This window comes from Oryzias latipes, chromosome 13 (assembly GCF_053564925.1).
Source record: "Oryzias latipes strain Hd-rR chromosome 13, Olatipes_Hd-rR_3.1".
Lineage (NCBI taxonomy): Eukaryota > Metazoa > Chordata > Actinopteri > Beloniformes > Adrianichthyidae > Oryzias > Oryzias latipes.
In genome coordinates this window covers 13,348,615-13,369,621 of record NC_136249.1, presented here as the reverse complement: position 1 = coordinate 13,369,621, position 21,007 = coordinate 13,348,615, and the positions used below count along the sequence as shown (strand labels likewise).

The following is a 21,007-nucleotide window of genomic DNA, read 5'->3' as shown; positions in this document are numbered from 1 at the left end:
GACAGTCAACTTTCTATCAGGTCTATCAATTTATCTCTACAATGTCACCTGGTGCATCGATTGCTTCCAAGTTTGGCCTGAACTTGTCTTTCTCTCACATGGATTGTAACAACCTTGATCATCTGGACTGCAAGGGTTTCCTCCAGCTATGTTTTTCTTCCATCACTGTTTGCTCATCTGGCACTTTATTTTGCTCTGATCCAAACACAAAACCACTAAATTTAGAAATGATGACTTAAAATACTGACATTTTAACTGATGTCACTTTTGTTTCCTCTGTGACTGAAAGGTAGATGAAAATATTGTAGTTTGCATTGAAACTTGTCATCTAAGTCAGGAAATACTGTCTGGGGAACAAACAAGCCGTAACAGTTGGTTGGGCGCCCAATAAAGCTACATTAGTCACCTGTCAATCTAAAGACCACACCCACAATTTGTGGACAATTTTAGTGTCGAATAAATACTAAAATGATAAGGCAGATAAAAATGTTAAAAATATTAAGAGGTTAAAAAAAGGGTTTTGTAACCAGATATAATTTAATTTCTGAATGTCATAAAGGCCAATATCATGCTATTTTTACACCTTTCAGAGTAAACTGTATCATTATAAATGATCATATATTACCTTTGGCATACTAAAGAAAATTTTTTTATGAAATATGAGATATTTTCGCAGTACATTTTCCTACCCGGAAGTAAGACGACTGGATCTCTGAGGCACCAGCCCTCACTCCGTGTGGGTGATGACATCAACCCAGAGCCAGCAGTGTGTCTGTGTTTCGCCCCTGAAAAAAAAAAACATCCAGACTTTTGCAAGATGGATGTGTTTATAATATGTCTTCCAGTAGTAGTCCCGGGGTTTCTAAAAGACAGGCGTCTATTGGAGACCGGTGTTTATTCCATCACAGACAGAATAGTGATGGCTATTGGGTTCATTTTGAGTTGAAATTCGGTCTAGAAATGCCGAAAGCACCAGATAAATATGTCAGGATTTGTTGAAATGATAAGGACATTGTATTTTGCTCTGATTAGCACTGGCTGTGAACACTTCTTTTCTTTTTGAAGCATCAATCTCAGTATCAAAAATCCTTTTCACTTTCTTGCAAGTCGTTTTCCTGGAGACATGTCTTCCATCATCAGAAAAATGCCTGAAGAGCATGTCAAAAACCCGATTTTCATCAGAGTAGGGCTTTTATAAAAAGTGATTTATGCTTGAACAAAATTGCTACTGGTTTTTAACAAATCTGTCAACAAATGTAAACACAGAGGCTTTTTACTGTGGTAAGTAAAGGCTATGGATGATACAGTTATAGCTTTAAATGGATTTTGCCCTAATCACAACTTATTTCTTAAGCAGACTTTCTGTTTAAAATGCAATGTGTCACAGGATGAGGTGGCAATGTTTTCTGCAAGGTAAATGCCAGAAACTCACAAAAGTGTTTTGACATTTTTCCTGCGCTTGCTTAAAGATGCCTCGAAAGTCTCTTAATCATGACCAAGTTAACGGAAATAGTATTAATTCAGCTAAGCGCACCGTTTTCACACACTCATGTGGCACTTTGTAAGTGTGAGCACCTTCCTGCCGAATCAGGTGTTGCTCAAACCTCAAGGAACAAGCTGCGTTCTTGAAGACAGAAGGACAGGGGTTCATTTGGAAATGAACGTTTTTAGCAGAAAATGTTTCAGCTTCTGGTCCTCTGTGACATTAGAGAGAAACACACAAACTATAGACCCCTTGCACGTGATGTCGCAGGGCCTGCGTGAACACCCTCTTAGCCATTTTGGGAGTCAAAGTATGGGAGTCAGAAAAAGACGTCACTGCCGTGGATCTCTGTCATGTCGATCTTTTGTCCTGTCCGCTCAATTGTCGGCCTCTGATCAATTCCCTCCTTTTGTCGTTTGACGGCAAGACAAAAAAAACGCTGCAGGGTCTGCTACAGATGAGAACCGACGTCTTGTGTCGTCATCACCCCCCACTCCATGCACACACGCACAAACACAATGCAGACCTGTCTTAAATATTATCAAGATGTATTCCTTTAGATTGACAAGGTACAAACAGCATTCGTAATACAGCAATGCAATGAGCATCAACAGCATTAAAATTGCTATAATAATTTATCATCCACACACGATGTGGGTGAGGATAACAGGGACTGACGGAGAAAAACAAACAGCTCAAGCACATTCAGGCTCTGCAGGAACCTGTGATGCTGATTCCTACCATTTGCATATTTTCAGGAAAAGTTTGCATGTTTTCCGTTATTCGATCTCCGTTAAATATTAAAAAAAAGTGCTGATTCCATCACAATTTAATTCACAGCAGCCTTACAAAAGTAACAGATTGACACATGATAAAACCTAAACGGTACCCATTCCTAAATATATATCATTTTGAAACCCACTAATAAAAATGCTGTTTTTTGTGTTTTTAACATGTTTTAGTCACATTTTTTCTAAAGATGGAGGACAGATATACAGTACAGACCAAAGGTTTGCCCAGTCTAAACTTGTGGTCTGTACTGTAGAGAAAGTTAAGCTTAAAATTGCATTTCGGAGTAATTCTTTTTTAAATCATTGTGAATCTTTGTTGTACCACTAATGTTAGGCGGGGCTTGTAAGGGCCCGTAAACTACCGGCAGAGCCTATTTCACGCCAACAGTTCTGCCCACTACTAAAATTTTCCTAAGATGGCCTTTGTTAATGTTAGCTAGCAACGTTTTTTAACTAATAAATAATGTGTTAACAGACACTTTTATGCATTAGCTTGTATTACTAAGTTTATTATTTAATGCATTAGTTAGCAGTTAACTAATGTTTATTACTCAACACTACTTAATGTATAACAAAGCATCAATAAATTGCTTAGCATTATGTATGCATCAAAAACATTTTAGTTCATATATATGTAAAGCCTTAATTATGTCTGAAGTAATCATTTACTATAGTTGTTTGTAGTTAGGCAGCAAAAAGTAAGTAAAGTTTTAACTAATGATTTTAGCCAAATCTCGTAAGCATTCCTCAGCCACAGTTAATAATTATGAAATAATTATTGGAACCTTATTGTAAAGCGTGAACAATTACCCCTTAGGACGTACTTCAAGGGGTCCATAGTGTTCAGATTTGAGTAACTTTTAGACAGACCATCTAACCGTCCATCCAAACACCAACTTTCACTTCAGACTAACTCTTGACTCTGTTCTCCTGAATGATCACCCAAACAAACATCTCTTCATTTCACTTTGTAGTGGTCAGCTTTTCTTTCACATAGCATCTCATTATGGAAGGAAATGCCGTGTAGTGGTTTTTATGAGGTACAGTGTGAGCAGATGTGGGCCATCCTCCTGCAGCATCGCTGTCGGACCTCCACATGACAAACTGCTCTTTCTAATTTTCAGTTCACTGTTAAACCTTCACACAGCCAATCAGTCAAATGAGAGTGCGTGATTGATGGCAACGGCACTTTCCTCAGTCTTATAGAGGAAGAGGTGGTCTGGAGGAATAATGAATACTTCAGATAAATGCAGCTCAGAAAAAGGCATTCATTAAAATACAAAGACAAGATTTCTGAGGAAGTTTTTATTTAGGACAATGAAGATTTATCTGTGACCCAAACTGATTCCATGCATTTTTGTCAGTCTAACTACTCGTACTGATTCAAATGAGATTGTTTCATACGATGTTTGTGTGTTGAGCAGCTGACTTTTCCTAAAATGGTGAGGTGTGGAAGGGCAACAACTGTGAGGTAAATAAAAAATAAGATCTTAGCAGTTTACGTCTTTGGCTTCATCACCCACCTCTGACTGCATCAAGTTGTCACCTTTGATCATTCACTCATGTTTTAATGCATGAAGCCACAGAGAAGTGTCATGTTGCTGCGATAGTCACACTGCATTTCTTCACTCTGCTGAGGGATTTGACAGTTTGAGCAGTTTGAAGACGAAAACAGTACATTATAATTCATTTTTAGGGGTGAGTGCTTATACAAGTGTTATCTGATAACATTGTAATGGTGTCAGATATTTGCATGATTTAAAAATTATTTTATTTAGGATATTTGTACCCTAGATCAGAAGTAAAAAACATGCATGAAAAAGTAAAAACAAGAATACATCTAATTTCTGAGAAGACCTGTGAGTGCAGAAAGTCAAACCCAACATTTGTACCGGTAGCTATTAAATGCATCTTTTACCAAACTGAAATGAGGTGCAGTAACTCTTGATTCTTTCTCTGTCTTCTTGCACTGATTCAGAGCATAAGATCTGTTCAACTCCAGGTTCAAACACGTCCCTGTTGGATACGGTGCACTCAGACCTGTCCCTCAGCAGCAAAAAGACTAGAAGAACTCAGGAAATGGGTCACAAGTCATGTCAGGAACATGGACTTAAAGCAGGATCAGCACAGGATTACAAAACCTTTCAAAACATTTTTCTTCAAACTGCTGTTGTGATCCACACAGAGACTGATTTGACTTTAATATCTGTTGATTGATATGTATATTTTCAAATGCAAAGCAGGTTAAAGTAAAAAATTGCTTAACTGAGAGCGGAATCCCTAAAAACCAAAACCAAAAAAGAGAAAGTAACATGCATTAATCAAGAATGAATTACTCGTACATGACATCTACACATAAAAAACCTAGATTAAAAAGACACAAATACTTCTGAAAGGCTTCTCTATCTGCAACAATTTGCTTGAATAACTGGAAATATTTCCATGTCTTCACATTTTGGTTCTTAAATGCCTCATATTTAAATGTAATTTCTTCAACACATGCATTTTGTCAGGTGTCTCTTATGCATTCGTTTAAATTTGAAACGACAGCTTTAAGGGCTTTTCTTTTACCCCAGCAAGCCTTTGATCTGCAAAAACAGACTTCTCTGTCTTCTCATAACCTGCTTGACTTGCACTTTCCTGTACAGTAGAACTACAATGAAAGATTCATTTTCAAATTTTCTAACCTGTCTAATGCAAGATATCAGCCCAACGTTGGCACGCAGAGATGTTCCTGCCTGAGCTGCAACATTTTCCATGACAGATTTATATTATTTATGCATCGGAAAGAACCAGGGCGGCATCAGCGACGTGGTTTTTTGCTTGAGGCTGCAAGCTGAGCAATCCACCACTGAGCCGTGATTGTTGGGGTTTGATTCAGAAATAGAGAAGCGCAGCTGCTGAACAGCTGCAGAGATGTCTCCCATCGTAAGTTTAAATCACTGTGTACATATACTTTTTTTTCTGTTGCTTTAAGTTGTAGAGTTCATGATGCCTACATCTCATCAACACCTGTTTTAAATAATGAGCACTTAATTAGGCCGGTCGTGACATCCTCATGCCTGTCTGGTTTCCACGCCAACACCATGCGGTTTGTTGCGAAAAAATGTGGTTGGGCAGTCATTGAGCCTTGACGCCCCCCCTCAAAATACATCAAATGAATAAGGCTTAAATTGAAATAGAAAGAACCAAAATGGCCTGACATAAGTCCTAGTGCATTGCAGATTAAGCATGATGCCATGACCTTGGAGTGGGAATAAGGCTGTGTTGGTATCCTAGAGGATATTTTTCATTCAGTGAAAGCAAAGATTAAGAAGGATTTGGAATATAGACATAGTGCTTTAGGTTTGTTTACTTAAGCTACTCTCTGTATGAGCTACACTTAAAGTCTTCCCTCTGCATTCGTTCAGGTTAAGACCTGGCCCCTTTTTTCGTGTTTGATGTGATTTTGTTCAGTTTTGTTGGAGTTGTTGAGGCCATTTCCCCGACCCAGTTTAAGCTAAGCTTTACATATCATCATTACAGTTAACCCAATGATAGAGGGGAGGCCCTGCAGTAAAAGAACAAGTCCAGATCATTGGCTTTCCATCTCTGTACGAAAAATCCATATGACACCCCTGTGTCTCACCTACATCACCTTAGCATTACATGCTATTATATGTGTTTACTACAGCCTGTTGCCTGCAGCATGCCTAGAAAAAAATGTGTATAAACATGTAAGCTCTTCAGGTTCACCCAGCAGTGTATGACCTTGATAATGCATGCGGGCCACCAGCGTGCCCCATGCACATTTGCCCATTTTTTACCCACAGTTAGCCTACACCCCTTTTCCCATCATCCATTTGTCTACACACTCACCTAACAGCCCCTCACATTATTTGCGGTTGGCAAGAAATATTGGAGCTATCCAGCCATATAGTTTTGCGCCAGATACCAGCTCAGACAAGGAAAACAAAGACGTACATGGGCCTATTTGTCTGAAAGTGGATGCATCAGAATGGAGGGGAGCAGGGAGCTTGCTGGCGTTGAGGCGTTGTGGGTTCTACATCACACCTACAAGCCTTCCAACAGCCATTTCCAACAATTTGAATAAAGAAATACTCAGAAATGCAACTGTAAGCTTAATTTTCTTTATACATGTCCTCCATCATCATAAAAAGGCAACAAGAAAATGTTAAAAACACCAAAAACACTATTTTCACTGGAGTGGGTCTTTGCGTCAAAGCAGTATTTTTTTCTTTGTTACTTATTAAAACACAAGGAAATATAAAATCGTAGCTGCATTTTATCCCCTAAAATATCATAATCCCCACCACTGTATTGATATGATGTCGGACAAAGACTCTAAAACAATATGTTCATATTTTTATCTCACCATCAATGGGTTGACATATTCAAACAGGTTTTGTGTTTTCAAACAGTATTTTTAGGTTGCATCTTAAAAAGAGAAGCCTTATTTAGGTAAAGTTTGCCTAAAAGACGAAAATATCTCATCAGTCTTAATTGTGCTGTCATCACCTTTAAACACCTACAGGGCTTTAACTGTAGCTAATAGGTTTTCTGCAGTATTTCAATGCTGTGATTGGTCTGACCTTGGGACAAGCTCACTGGACTTGCTCCTCTGGGAACCTCTGGAACAAACTGTACTCTGTGTTTTCCAATCATTTCTCCAACTCCAGTATGATCGAGTCCATGCTAAGAGTGTTTTGTTGCTTTCTGGAGTTGTAGGAAAATAACCCATTGTTGCTGTTTGTCCCCCTCAAAACACTTAAAAAATTCAATCCTAATCAAGGGCAGTTTCAAAATAATGGTTGCGTCTTCTGATAACCTTTTCATTATTCCCTCTTAACAATGACAGTATTGCATAGTTTTTCCGGTCTGTTTCTTGTGTGCATTTATATAGACATGTTATCCAGGGACCAGATGGGATTTAGCTCGGTCCTTTTATGTCAAACTTCAGTCCAGAAAGTTTTATTAGTTTGAGTTCATATTTGGGTTGACAGGGAAAAGAAAAAAAGGGTGTTTATGGGTGTTTAAAAGAAATCACTAAAAGCAAAGTTAATAAAAACTTAGAGTGCAGATTTCTATATGAATGACAGAAACAAAAATATTACATTTGTGAAAGTATTACATTGCTATAATTAGAGCTGGATTAATGAAATTGATTATCAAAAAAAAATTAGTCTTCACTTGAAAAACACAAAATCAATTCACTAAATTATTAGCAATTTATTGTCTTTTAAAGGCAAGAAAGAAGCTTTTGTGGGGTTTCATTGAAAATAAATTATAATATTATCATAAGTATAGTTCCACCTATTATTCAGCTTAAATCAACAAAAGAATTTGTTATAGCCAATCATTATTTTATCAGTGCTGAGTCATACATTGAGTGAAGTTGTAAAAAATGAATCAAAATCAAATAAATTAAGTATTTTGCTTGTGAAACACAGACGTAAAAAGTACCACACATTATGAAACTGTACAAAACGTATTAAAAATGTTCTAGACGTTCCTGCTAGTTATTACTAGATAAATAATGCATGTTTTTGACAATGGATTTTTTGGGATCCTTGTTGGCAGGAATTGGGATAATGGAAGGAGTTTCTCAATGACTTCTTTGTCGGATCATCATCCCCCTGATGTCTTTGTTTTCATAAGACAACTTAGAATCCGAACATTTCAGATAAAAATATTTAAACAAAATAAAAACTCATTTTGTTATCTAAATTTATTGTTGGAATGAAGATGCGAAGTACACAGTTTTACAACAGATTAAATATTCACTGTAACTTGTTCTAAAAATTAGGAACCAATGGCACCAAAGTCTTACGGGACTCAACAGCCTCCAGATTTGTGTGCATTTTACAATTGGTACTATTAGGCAGGGGGCACAATGTAATTAATATATAAGCCAACACAGCCTACTTATTACGTTTTCTAGCAAAAAGGGAGGCAGAGGCAGCAAAATCAACAGCTGTGTGTGGGAGGATCTGAGTAGTAAGCAGAAAAAAGCGAACTGCTCAGAAGGAAAGAAGCCAGGATGAACAAAGCAAACTGAACGTGTGTAGAGGTTTATAGCATTAGGGACTGCATCCATGCACAAAATGGTTAATTGAAAGTATGTCTGTGAGCACACAAGTTATATTTGTTCGCCTAAGTGTAGAAAGAAGTCAGCCTGCATTCGGTAGAAATGTGCTTACACTTTTTTCTCGCTGGGTCAAGTATCAGCTCTTATTTCTAAGAGTTTACTCTGTACGAGTTCTTCATAATGGCATTCTAATGTGCTTACTGGTTTCGTAAAAAAAAAAAAAAAACTACATTGACAACATGTTGTCACAGTGATCTCAAGCATAAACTCAAAAAAAATAGAAAACAGGCTCATTACATTTGAATTTATTCAATTTCACACATTTTTTTGTATGGTTGCTTTGATGTTTTCTGGTTTATGATGTTTTTATCTTCTTATGACAGTGATGACTTTTTTCTCACTCTACACCTCTTTGAGCATTCAAAGGTTGTTTTAATATTGTGCAATGAATAAATTTGACTTTGGCATTTAGTGGCAACATTATTTTCCAGCAAATAACTTCAACAATATACATTTGCCTCTATTCATTAAGAAGGAAATCCTAATCATCAGCCGCTTAGTCCAGCTATATTTGCTGTTAAAAGCATGTTGTTTTTACCCATAAACAGGATTTTTCCAGTGATGACCCACATTTGAAAAACACCATTAGAAGCTTATACAATGACTCAGCATATATGTGCCAACTCTAAACTGTTTAGCATGCAGGGCAACTCTGCAGGATAACATTCACTTTTCAGTGATACTGATAAGAGGTCAGTGGCATTTTATACAGCTCATCCAAGTATCAGGGGTAAAGCTGAAAGCCCAGATGAGCTTAGAGAGTCAGCTGATGTGTTTTTAACCCTTTTGCTATCCTAGGCACTTTAACATTGGGAGTTGGGTCATCTAGACCCACTAGACAATGCGCTGAATATTTTTTCTTCAATGATTTGTGATCTTCACTGGTGTCCATGGATTACATGAAATCTTTCCACTTTTATCCACCTTTGTCATGGTAGGGAGAACACGTCAATGTAAGGGTGGGGTCATCTAAGATAGCACAAGGGTTAATTACCGTCACCAGCAAGCCTTAGTCATATACACCCACACAAGTGGTGGATATGTACGGGTGCTATGGATTTTTGAGTTGTCTGGGTCCGTAGAGGGTCATAACAAGGGGTGGCTGCAACTTAAGTGGAGCGCATGTGTGTCTCGCAGTTCCCTTGTGGTTCTTAGAGGCCATCACTTGGGAACTCATGAAAATGGAAAATCCGATTGTTTTGAGTGTGGTAAATGTATTGTTAAGCATTTGAAAGGCTAATGTAAGTTACACGCACTTATGACGTACGGTTGATACTTTTGTACGATGTCCTAATGCCAGGCTCTAGTCCAAGGGTGTCAAACTAAACATGTAGGACAACGGGCCTCAAGGCCTGGATCTTGACACCCCTGCTCTAGTCTTTAATAAGGTGCAAGTACTGGCTTCTTACTGACTGCATCTAGAAAAAATGTGCATGAACATTTTCACTCTACAGGCTCACCGAATAGCCAATGACAGATATTTTGTGCGCACTAGCTGCGTGATCAGTACAGCTTTCCCCATTGTTCGCCCACAGACAGCCTTTATTCACCCATGAGGACAGTTTGGACTAAGCCTTCTGTTTGTGACTAAAGTGGTAATGAGTTTAGATCCTGTTCTTCAGATCCATCATTTAGAAGATGATGAAATATATCGATAGCAGTAACTTCCTAGAAATGTCACGTAGTCGCAACTGTGGTTCATTTGAGGGCAATATTGCTTGTATAGAGCACTGACCAGAAAAATAGTGATTTTTGGCCCTCTAGACATCTTTTGAGTAAGTGATCAACTCCTTATCTGTAGTAGCATTTTGTCTTTTCTCCTCTTGTGTATTTTGTCATTCATAATGCAGCATGGTTACATTACTCACTTAGTTTAGTCTGTTATGAACTTTGTAGTTCTTATGATTAGTGTGTTTCCCAACCGTGGAGGCCACACAGCCCACCTATCTGTAGATAGCCCTGTTGCTTTTACAACTGCAGCTGAATCACAGAGTTCACTTTAACCACAACTCTTGTTCTCAGGAAGACCTGAGTTTATGTGTTTGGTCCTCACCAGAATTCATTTTCATATTTCTCAAACCAAATGGACTGTCCAACCAAAGCAACTCTGGAGCGGACCAAACAGCTCAGAGTGGAAGCACCATAAGAGTTAAATGTCCACAATTCGAACCAACATCCAACTGTGGTATTGGAAATGGTGGTATTTTTTTTTTTTTGTCTTTCAAATACAAGAGAACAGAAAAATAAAGACGTAAAAATAGATAAATAAATCAAATTCATTTTAAAAAATACGAAGATAGATTGTTTCTAAAAACGCTAATGATTGGAAAGACCCAAAAATGACTCTGAAACTACGTAAATCATACAATAGGATTACCATAAAACAACTGCTGTAATTGCTAAATTTAACCAGGAGCTATGAAAGACTAAGGTAATTATAGCAAGAAGTTGTAACTGAGACAAAAAAAAATAAAAAAATAAAATAAAACTGCAGATTTAGACCAAGTGTTTCTCCACCAACTGTTACGTTTGCTTTTGTGTGAGTAAAACCTAAACTGAGAAGAAAGGGTTTTGTCATAACACAAGGCCCCTGTCATTTAATGTTGTTTATCATTGCACCTATAGGGTTTACTTTAAGGTGATCATTTATTTACCATTACAAAAGCCAATACTATTATTCCGCTAAAAATATTTTTTAAAAGGTTTTTTGAACATATTTGTCATTTGATCTCAACCTAATTTTCTCAGTAGCTCATTGAGTTTCTGTCCACTTTAAGCTCAGCAGTCCATCAGCACTTTGTGGTTAGAGTCAAGTTTCAGTTAAATCCTGAGCACGGCTGTAATCTGCATGAGTCAGGCTCCGCATGGAGCACACACACCCAGATCCTATCATAGGAAGTGTAATAACACAGCAAAATGGCATTGGGGGTCATCAGACAGAAGATTTCATGCTCTCAAACCACAGGATGAATCAAGGTTAAAAGGTATTTAGGGTACCGTATTTAGGCCACCCCTTTTAATGCCTTTTGTTTATGCAAGTGAAAATCTTTTTACTAAAACGCCAAGATAACATTTTACCTATGCAGGATTAGTGCCTTTTTTACTCCGTGACTTATGTGATGAAAAGTGGAGACAAAACTGGAATATCTCGATTCAATAATAAGCTGCTTCTGCAAACCTTACCCCACCATTGTTTCTGAAAAGAAAAAGACCTCGAGATGATAAAAAATGGTGTAAAATATTTGTTTCCTCCTAATTCGACATTGAGAAGAAGCAGTTATAAATACCTGTAGACATCAATTTAAGATCAGAAAAAACACAAAAACTCCAGGATCACTATAATTAAAGGCTTTTTATCTTCCGCAGGGTTTCTTAGGGCAGCAGTGTTTGTACAATCAGTTTACCAGACTCAAAAGATTGCCTTTCTGAAAAGACACCACTTCAAAACCTGTTATCTGGAATGAGCAAAAGTATTTTCTGTATTTCATAAGAAGAAATGTCCATCACAGATACACTGAAGCAATACTCTCGTTTTTAATGTTCATAAATAACCCACACTACTAAATGACCAGAGCACAGTCTGCAGATTTAGCGACAAAAAGTGGTGTTTGCGGTTGCCATCGACCTTTTGACTCATTGGGTTTGTGATATTTTTTTGTTTTTCACATCAGCGGCATTTGTTGTATTGAACAAACAGTAGCTGCTGGGAATTTTATATCCCTTAGCAATTCAAAATATTTTCAAATTAAAAGGCAGTATTGATCCTGGAAGTACCAAGAGGCCATCTGAATTCCTCAGAGTGACAGTACTGTGTTTGTTCTGACCTCAAATCACTGTGTATTAGCTCTCTGAAACGTGAAGAGGAGATCTGTGCACAGGACTGTGTTTTGCCACCTCACACCTTTTTGACTTTGTACAATCTATTTATCACACAGAAATCGATTGTGTATTTTGTTTCCAGCTATCCTTTTATCTTCCTCAGATGATGTTTGTCCTGTTTCTTAAAAACGGATGGAATCAGAGTATGTCTCCAGGCTTGTGCCACTATCAGATGCCAATATGGCTTTCTCTTTCCTAAATTTGGAGCAGCTGCCTCTTGGCTCTCACTGACTGATGGGTTAAATTGCTCCAACCTCTCCTAAGGTCAGGAAGATCATTTGTGTTTCTTTTTCCACTCAGTCTGAGCAGACGGTGTGACGGCAGGCAGGGGAAGGTGTCGCTGGTTTCTCCTCGAACAATTTCTAATATCAGCTCATGTGAATACTGCTGAGGTGCTCTAAAAAAACAGACAAAGCACATTTAAATTTAACTACTGTAGGTAAAAAATTCAGACAATACAGTCTCTTTTTAGCCTCTAGATACATAAATTATGCTAACAATAGATAAAGAGAGGCAAATATCCTAAAAAACGACCTTCCTCGAAAAAGGACTCGTGCCAGAAAATGGTAATATTAGGCCATGGTCTATGTTTCAGTTAATGGTGTGAGTTTGTTGCTGTAGCAGTGTGCATGTTGTTGACATTTAAAGGCTTTTCTAGCAAAAAGGCCCTCATCACACACAGTAAACTGACATAAGTAATGGAGACCAAATAGGCAGACTGTTTTTACCTCTGTGAGTACAATGCAGTCATCATTGTGCGTGGGCAGTAACAAGAGAGAAGTTCTAATTGTATTCAGATTGAGGCTAAAGGTGAAGCACAGCCTGCCTGAAAGATAAATATTATAATAATCAATCAGGGTTACAGGCTAAAGACTTTATAACATTCCAAAGCTTTTTTAAACTGGCCTTCTGGAGCCTTCACTACCCAAAAAATGTTTATTTTGACATTCTGTTCTAAAGAAATGAAACAGTAGCAGAACAACTGACAGGTTTTTAGAAAAAAACAACACATTTTAGTCTAAACCCAACAAAAACTAAAGCAGTTTTGATCAAGTGGCATTTTAATGGTAGCTGACTGGGAAGAACACTGTTATGATTTCTTGGACTTTCTTCAGCATTCTAAACTGTTGATCACATCATAAAGGGTGGAGATCAAGAAAAATTTTCTGGTTCTGTCTTTGGGTTCTAATCCTGTCTCACTAACAAAATCTGTATAATATTCTTTGAAAACCTTTTTTTTTCTAACAGAATAAAGCTGTCACAAGCCGTACCATATATTATAAGCCATAGCCACATGCACTCATATGTGGGTTGACCTGTATGGGTGATTCTGGTTTTAAGCTGTCTGGACCAATGGAGGGTCGTAAAGAGGAGCGGCCGGTTCAAGACACATCTTAAGAGGAGCGCAAGTGTGTCTTGCAGTTCCTTTGAGGTTCATCAAAAGTGGAAACCGCCATTGTCATGCGTGTGATACTTGTATCGTGAAGTAACCGTAAGGCTAATTTAAGAGACTAATCTAAAGCTATTCTACTGCTTTTCACAATGTTCATAACATACACTACTAAATGGTGAGAGTCTGCAGATTTCATGATTTCATAATGCTTGATGGTTGCAAATATCTGATGACAAACTTTAAGTCAAAATGGAGCCATGTGAGAAACATAACAGTTTATCCCGTGTTTTTTAATGTGACAAACATCCAATTATGGTCTGCAATCGTGTACAGAATTTGATGCTCGTCTTGATGTTAAAATTTGTTTAAAAGTATTAAGGAAATGTCACATTTAAAAAATACTTCTCAAAAGGTCTGTAAAGATCAAACCAAACACTTCTTGAAAAGTTGTCAAAATGATATTTTGAAACTAGATATTCTTTTTGCAGGAACAGAGAAAAAAGACAGGGGGAAGATGGTGGCAGGTGAAACAGATGCAGATACTGGGGAGCTTTGGAAGGGGTGTCTTAAATAGGCAGCAGCATCCCAACTGGGTGTCTTTTGCATTTGAAAGGATAAGAACACCCCAGTCACTCACAAGATCGCAGAGTTTGATCATTAACGACAACCTCACTGTTTGGAATGCAAAGGAGGACTGTGTGCACGACAGAAGCACCACATCAAGGTCCCTTGGTCATATATGCTAGAATGTGGCTGCTCAGGTGGGAACCCGACCTTTTAAAATAGTTTCTCTTGATTTATTTACTTGACTGTGCCAACTTACATCACAGGCTTTGTGCTTTTAAGTTCAACAGCCATTAGAAAGTCCCCAACTCCCACCGCTGACACAAGGACTCCATCATAGACCATTAAACCTGCAGCCTGAGGCAAAGGCGTGTGTGGCAGGAGGAGAGGGAGGCTGAGCCCCTCACAGACAGGAGAGTCTTCTTGTGGAGGCCTCTGCCAATGAGAGCCTTGGTTATACTACATTCATTGGCAAACAAAAAGCAGCAACTAGAGCTTTAAGTCACATGAAGGTGTTGACTCAAGTGCTGGAGTCAATGGCATTCGCAAAGGTGGTTATGACTTGGTGCATGCATTGAAACATCTATTGGGATGCCATATATAATCATGTTGGTTTTACAGATCTGTTTTGTGACTTTGGACTCTCAGAAAACGGACTGTCGGGATGAGAAAAGCATGAAGGTAAGCACCTCCCTGTTCCACACTCGAACCCTCCCTCATCTCATGTCTCTTGCTTGCTTTCTGTCTTTTGCCGACTTTTCGTCTCTCAGGATCTCTGTTCATTGTGCTTTGCATAAATAGCTCACATCTGTAACCATGGATGCAAGATTCTTACCCAAAATAAGAGGGCTGATTGTTTGGATGATATGCGGATTTTGCAAATTACTCTGACATTGGTGAGCAATCGATAGTTGTTCATGCAACACTCGGCCCCTTTCACCAGACAGGATTTTAATCTTCGTGGGACCTGGAATAACATGGAACCAAATAAGATTACATTTAGAGTCTGGAAAAGAAAAAAAGGTCACAATATTATGATTAGTTCTATGAGTGAGCCCTACCTTTGTGCTTTGCATGTATCTTGCAGAAATTGGCATCAATGTCTCCAGACTTGCCAAAGCTCGTTGAATTGCTGACTCTCCATCAGCCAAAAGAAAATGAAATTTTACTGCTCGGGGGCCTAGAAGCTCCAGACTGCAGCCAAACACACCCACAGTCTCCCCCGCAGGTAAGTTTTCCATGGTTTTAAAATTCTCACAAGCATTTCCACGCTTTGAATAAGCCCCCCTGTGTTGCAGACTGTGTACTATGAGCTGCTTTGTTGTATAAAAACAATATTTTATGCTTTTGTCTGAGGTAATATATCTCCTTATGATAGTTCATAAAAGTATTTTAATCTTTTTTTGTCAAACAAAACTATCCTAAAAAATGTTGAATGTTAATGTATTTGCTTTCTACTTTCATGTCACGCTCTACTAGCATTTCTAACTTTTGTCCTGTGCCAACTGACTGAAAAAATCAGACAGAAGTAGATAAATGAAAAGAAAAGTAATGCATAAAAGATGTATGATAAATGATTCTTGAAAGTTTCAGGGAAAATGAAGTGACTTTATCACTAGACACACTTTGCCTTCACCATGTGAGCTTATATTCAACAAAGACTCCTCCTCTCCAGCAGTCGAGTCAGCTTCATGCTGAAAAGAAAAAGTTTGACCAATGTTTGTGAAAATGAAAGTCCTCCATCTGGTGAAAAGTTGACTTAATACTACAAAATTTTGATTTAGAACACTTTAGTAAAATAATACCCCCCAAAAAAATCCATACCTTAGAAGATCAATGCTCTTTTGGTTCTTCTAAATCCATCACTGTTAAAAAACAATTTTTTTCAGAGTCAATGCACAGGAAGAGACACATGCACAGAGAATTAAAATTAAATTCAGAAGCCTCAAAGAAAGCTAGAAAAAAGGTCCAACAGACGCACAAAATAAATGGCTTTCTTTGTAATTTCACTGTATAGACCCACTCCGATGAAAAAAAGTGTTTTTGGTGTTTTATTCTTATGGCATTTTCTCATGATGGAGAACTTATATGAAAGAAAATTCTGTTTAAAATTGTATTTCGGAATATTTTTGTATTAAAATAGTTGTAAATCAAGAATAGATGAAAAAAATCTTGGTTGAAAAAGAGCTTATTTCTGACGTAGAAAATATAATGCGGTCAATAAGCTCCCTGCTCTGCTTTAACAGAGAGCTCTCAGTATCAGGGATAGGGAGGGCGGCTGCTCTGTGCCAATGGTCCCGTCCATAATTCAGAGGCAAATTTCTAATGAACAGCTACCACTCTGTAGAAAAATGACATGATTTTTTTTATTTTGGCAAAAAAACGGAATAATCATGATTAAAAGACCCCCTGTGAGTGCTTTTAAAAAAGATCAAACGGTGAAGGGAGTGGGTGTTTAACTTAAAGTCTGCATATGCTTAGTGCGTGCATTATGCATGTAGAGTATCTACCTCCATAAACATCCATATGCGCTTCTTTCAGGGTGGGCAGCAGAGGAGCACAGGCGTGTGCTTGCTTCAGTGTTCGGGGAAGATGCGCCTGGCGCCCCCTGCCAGCATCATCTCTGAGCTCAACAAGGTCCTTATGGGCATGCAGTGGGGGAGGGAGCAACAGTTTTATCCTGGTCGTGGCGTCGGACAGAGAGTTGATGATGACACCAACCGCTCCATCTCATCAATTGAAGAGGACTTCCTGACGGCCTCAGAGCACCTTGGGGACGACAGTGAGGATGATGGCTTAAGAAACGGTGACCTTCATCACTCTTTGGCGAAAGGCTTTGCTTTAGAAATGTACAAATTTAATGCAAGACTGTCTAAAACCGGCAAAAAAAATGTAACCTGTAACTTGTTTTTTTGTGTGTTATTTCTGCAAAGTGTCCCCACAAATTATAGCAATGAGTCTTGGTACACTAGATATAGAAAGTACTTTAAATCAAGATAATGATTAATTTGTATTGCAATAAGAATTTTTTTATAACCAATATAGATTTGAGTCACTTTTACTGTTTGCACATTTCACAAAACTAAATACTTATGAAGAAATGTGTGCAGACATTAAATATATGTTGTGTCTTTTCTCTGTTTCTTCACAGAACCAGACAGCAGAGAACTTACAGAGAGCTCAGCTGAGTCTACACAGAAGACCTGTGTCAGACCCACACCTCACAGGGTGCCGCTGGCCACTGATCAGAACCAGGAGGAAGGTTGTCCACCAGCCAGCATCCACACTGAGGAATCAGCTGGTCACTATGCCACAAATCTGGCTGAGTCAGTACTGCAAGACGCCTTCATACGGCTCTCTCAGGATGAGGCCTCCTTTGTCTCCGAAGCTGCTGTCAGTGTGTCCTTTTCTACTTGTCCATCCAGCCGGCCCCATCCCTACATGACCAAAAAGCCGTCACAGCAACGCACGTGCTCCTTCGACCTCCCCAAAATTGTCATAGTTCAGAGTCCAGACAGTTCTGAAGGGGCTTCTGAATGGCCAGAAACACAAGTTTCTAATGTACAGCACCAGGATGGTTCTGCAAAAACTGCAGAAATGTCTCAGAAGGAGATCCAGTCCCATGTTCATACCCAAAATGGAGGACACAAACGTGTGGAGGTGGCTTTGGCCAGTGCTGCTAGCGTTATTGGTACTATTACAAACCCACAGCTGACTGAAAAACTGTCCCTTGAATCTGCGTCAGAAGAAAACACAGAGGAGGGCATGGGGGGCGCCACAGTGCGAGGAGACTACAGTGTCTCATCAGCCATGTGTGGCATGGCTCAGGTGGCTGGGGCAGTGGCAGCTGTGGAGCTAACGGAGAAGGCAGAGGAGTGCGGTAATGTAGACTCCACTGAGGTCCACACAGCTTTGCAGGGTCTGATGTCCGTTGCGAAGGCCTCCACAGCCTTACCACTACACTGCAACGTGGCAGAGGGCACAAGCGTGGAAGCGTTTCGGGCCAACATTGCTGAAGTGTTGCACAGGGAAGCAGCTGAAGTACTGACTCAACCACAAGGGTACAGAAGTGTGGCACACCTGCTGGAGACCACTCATAACAAGATAGTGGATGGCATTACATGTCCGAGGAAATACTGCCTGGATGAAAGCGAGGTGGATGATGTAATAAATGAGGTGGCAGACAGCCTGTTCAAGCATGCTTTAGAGAAGGCAAAAAAGAAAAAAGAACTGGAAGGAGCTGGAGGAGAGGTTCACAACCTTCAGGTTTTTCTGCAGGACAGTATAAACACCCTGCTCTTTGATATTCTCTGCCTGACACAAAAGAAAATCAGCCATGTGTCCAGATGTGGCCAAGAGTCTGAGGAAACACAAGAGGGAGACGCTTGTGTGGATGAGCCAGCGACTTCAAAGGAAAGCAAGAGTCGACTGGGTCAGTTACAGCAGTTAGGTTCCCTCGGTCTCCACGTTAGTGGTGAGAGCCTGATCAGTGCTGAAAAGCCTCATGTGCTGCAGAGCCTTAAGGATAATCAAATGCTGCAGAATGTTTCTGTTCAGTTCAAGGAGAAGCAGCCCCAGTTGTCATGCAGACAGAGTCTGTGTCAACTCAAAGACTTTTCTGACAAGCAGCAAAGCATTGGTGCTGTCAAAGAAACATTAAGTGAAATCCCAGTGAACAGCATAGAAAGGAGGAGTCGACAGACTTCCTTAACCACACAGTCTTCTCTGAACTCATGTAGTTCTCTGTTTACGATGAGGGCGGATTTTGAATCCAGAACCCCCATTTCTTGCTACGCTGAGGATCTGGCTTCCACTGTGGTCTCTATGGCCACAGAACTGGCAGCAATCTGCCTGGAGAACTCCACTGGGAAGCAGCCATGGTTCTGTGCTCTCAAGGGGACGTGCCCTGAATGCCCAGAGGCCTACTTGATGCCAGCTTGCCGCACAATGCTCCGGAGAAAGGAAGGCCAAGGTGCCAATGTGGCGTCTAGAAAACACAGAGCGCCGCGACTCAGTGAGATTAAGAAGAAAACCGAGGAGCAACCTGAGCTGATGGAGCGGCTGGTGAACCGGGTGGTGGATGAGTCCATCAATCCTGATGAACCGCAGGATCCTTTTGCTCTCTTTGCATCTGAAGTCACAGCCAGGATCATGAACTGCCCTGAACTCAATGTGGTGGACACCTCCAAAACAGGCCAGCAGCGCAGCAGGCTGCAGTGCGAAAGGTGGAGCCGGGGGAAAGCATCTAGTTACGAAAGCATTCCAGAGGAAGAGGCTGATCCTGCAGGAACATCCAACACCTTGGGTCCTGGTTGTCGGTTAGGTCAGAATTTGAGCCGAGGTAGCTCAATCTCAAAGCAGTCAAGCTGTGAGAGCATCACAGACGAGTTCTCTCGGTTCATGGTAAACCAGATGGAGACCGAAGGCAGAGAGTTTGATCTTCTCCTAGACTACTATGCTGGGAAAAATGCAAGCAGCATTCTGGCTGCAGCCGTGCAGCAAGCAGCAACAAAGAAAAACGGTCACCTCAACGTCAGAGCCTCATCCTGTTTATCGAAGCAGTCCAGCACTGAAAGCATCACGGAGGAGTTCTACAGATTTATGCTTCGTGATATGGACAAGGAGAACAAAGAATGTGGTATTGCCAAGACGAAAGAGTGGAACAACAGCCTTTTCCCCCCATCTCCCAGGACACCCTTCTGTATACGACAGTCCTCTGTCCCTGATCGGCGCTCCTCAGACTCACGACTGACTGTAAACTCGCCCATTAAAGCCAACTCTTTTGATGGATTTGCCCGCAATGTGCATGGAGACACTCTAAATATCTACCCCTCCTGCTCGGTGTCAGCTGCAGGGCTCTGTAAGTCAGACTCCTGCCTCTATCAGAGGGGTAAGACGGACCAAATGACAGACATGCTGATCCACGAGACTTGGTCGAGCTCCATTGAGTCGTTAATGAGGAAAAACAAGATCATTGCTGATCCAGAAGATAGCATCGAGTCAGAAGCCTCAGGAGAATCCCAGATCCATGTGCAGCAATTTGCCAATCGACTGGCAGCTGACATCGTAGACAGTGGCAAGTCTGCACTTGGTGGCCAACAAGACGCAAATGCAGGAATATCTACATCACATCCACTTATGCCCACTTCAGTTGGTGAGAGGAGACGGGGCTTCAAGCAGTCGCATCTTTCTTGCAGTCGAAATAGGTCTAGCCAGGAGTACCCTGGCAGTAGAGTAGGCTCTGGGTCCGGGGACTGCAGTGTACCGTTCATGAAGAGCCCAAGGGAGGTGCCTCTAATCCACATAGAGGGAGATCAGAGGGTTGAAGAGAGTTTATCCAATTCTGAAAAAACAGGAGGAGAAGCTCAGGAAGCATCCACGGACATCTTGCATTTGGAAAAGCCCACTGCCATCTGCAACAGGTACATAGTTTCCTGCCACACCCATCTTTTGAAAAACAATAATAAATGTTAAAAAATCAGTGCCTGGGTCTGACCATAACAAAATGAAAAACCAGTTGTCTGAAGATTATTTAAAAGATTTCACTTTTACAAAAGTTCTTAAGCATTCTAAAGTGATGCTTAAAGTTTAATCTGAGATTGGCAGGCACAAAGAATCTGACTTCACAAACAAATCTCTTTTGGAAGCCTGTAAGGTTTTACAACTGCGTTCCCATCTGCCTCGGTCACAACCTTACGGGTGGATACGTGATGCCTGTAGGCAAAAACTGGCTAAACATGTACGGGACA

At 40.0% G+C, this 21,007-nt stretch overlaps 1 protein-coding gene across 5 annotated transcripts in view; it reads left to right on the top strand.

Moving 5' to 3' along the window:
- Positions 1 to 21,007, top strand: part of sphkap (SPHK1 interactor, AKAP domain containing) — a 139,824-nt gene that overhangs the window by 114,100 nt on the left and 4,717 nt on the right. For 4 of the 5 annotated variants that reach the window (XM_078956484.1, XM_020708403.3, XM_078956483.1 and 1 more), the window contains exons 4-7: positions 14,880 to 14,939; positions 15,346 to 15,486; positions 16,800 to 17,064; positions 17,410 to 20,680. In XM_078956484.1, coding sequence (XP_078812610.1) covers positions 14,880 to 14,939; positions 15,346 to 15,486; positions 16,800 to 17,064; positions 17,410 to 20,680 — 3,737 coding nt within the window. Of the gene's footprint in view, positions 1 to 14,640; positions 14,810 to 14,879; positions 14,940 to 15,345; positions 15,487 to 16,799; positions 17,065 to 17,409; positions 20,681 to 21,007 lie in introns of those variants that run through there. The other variant, XM_078956485.1, reaches the window with a different exon arrangement.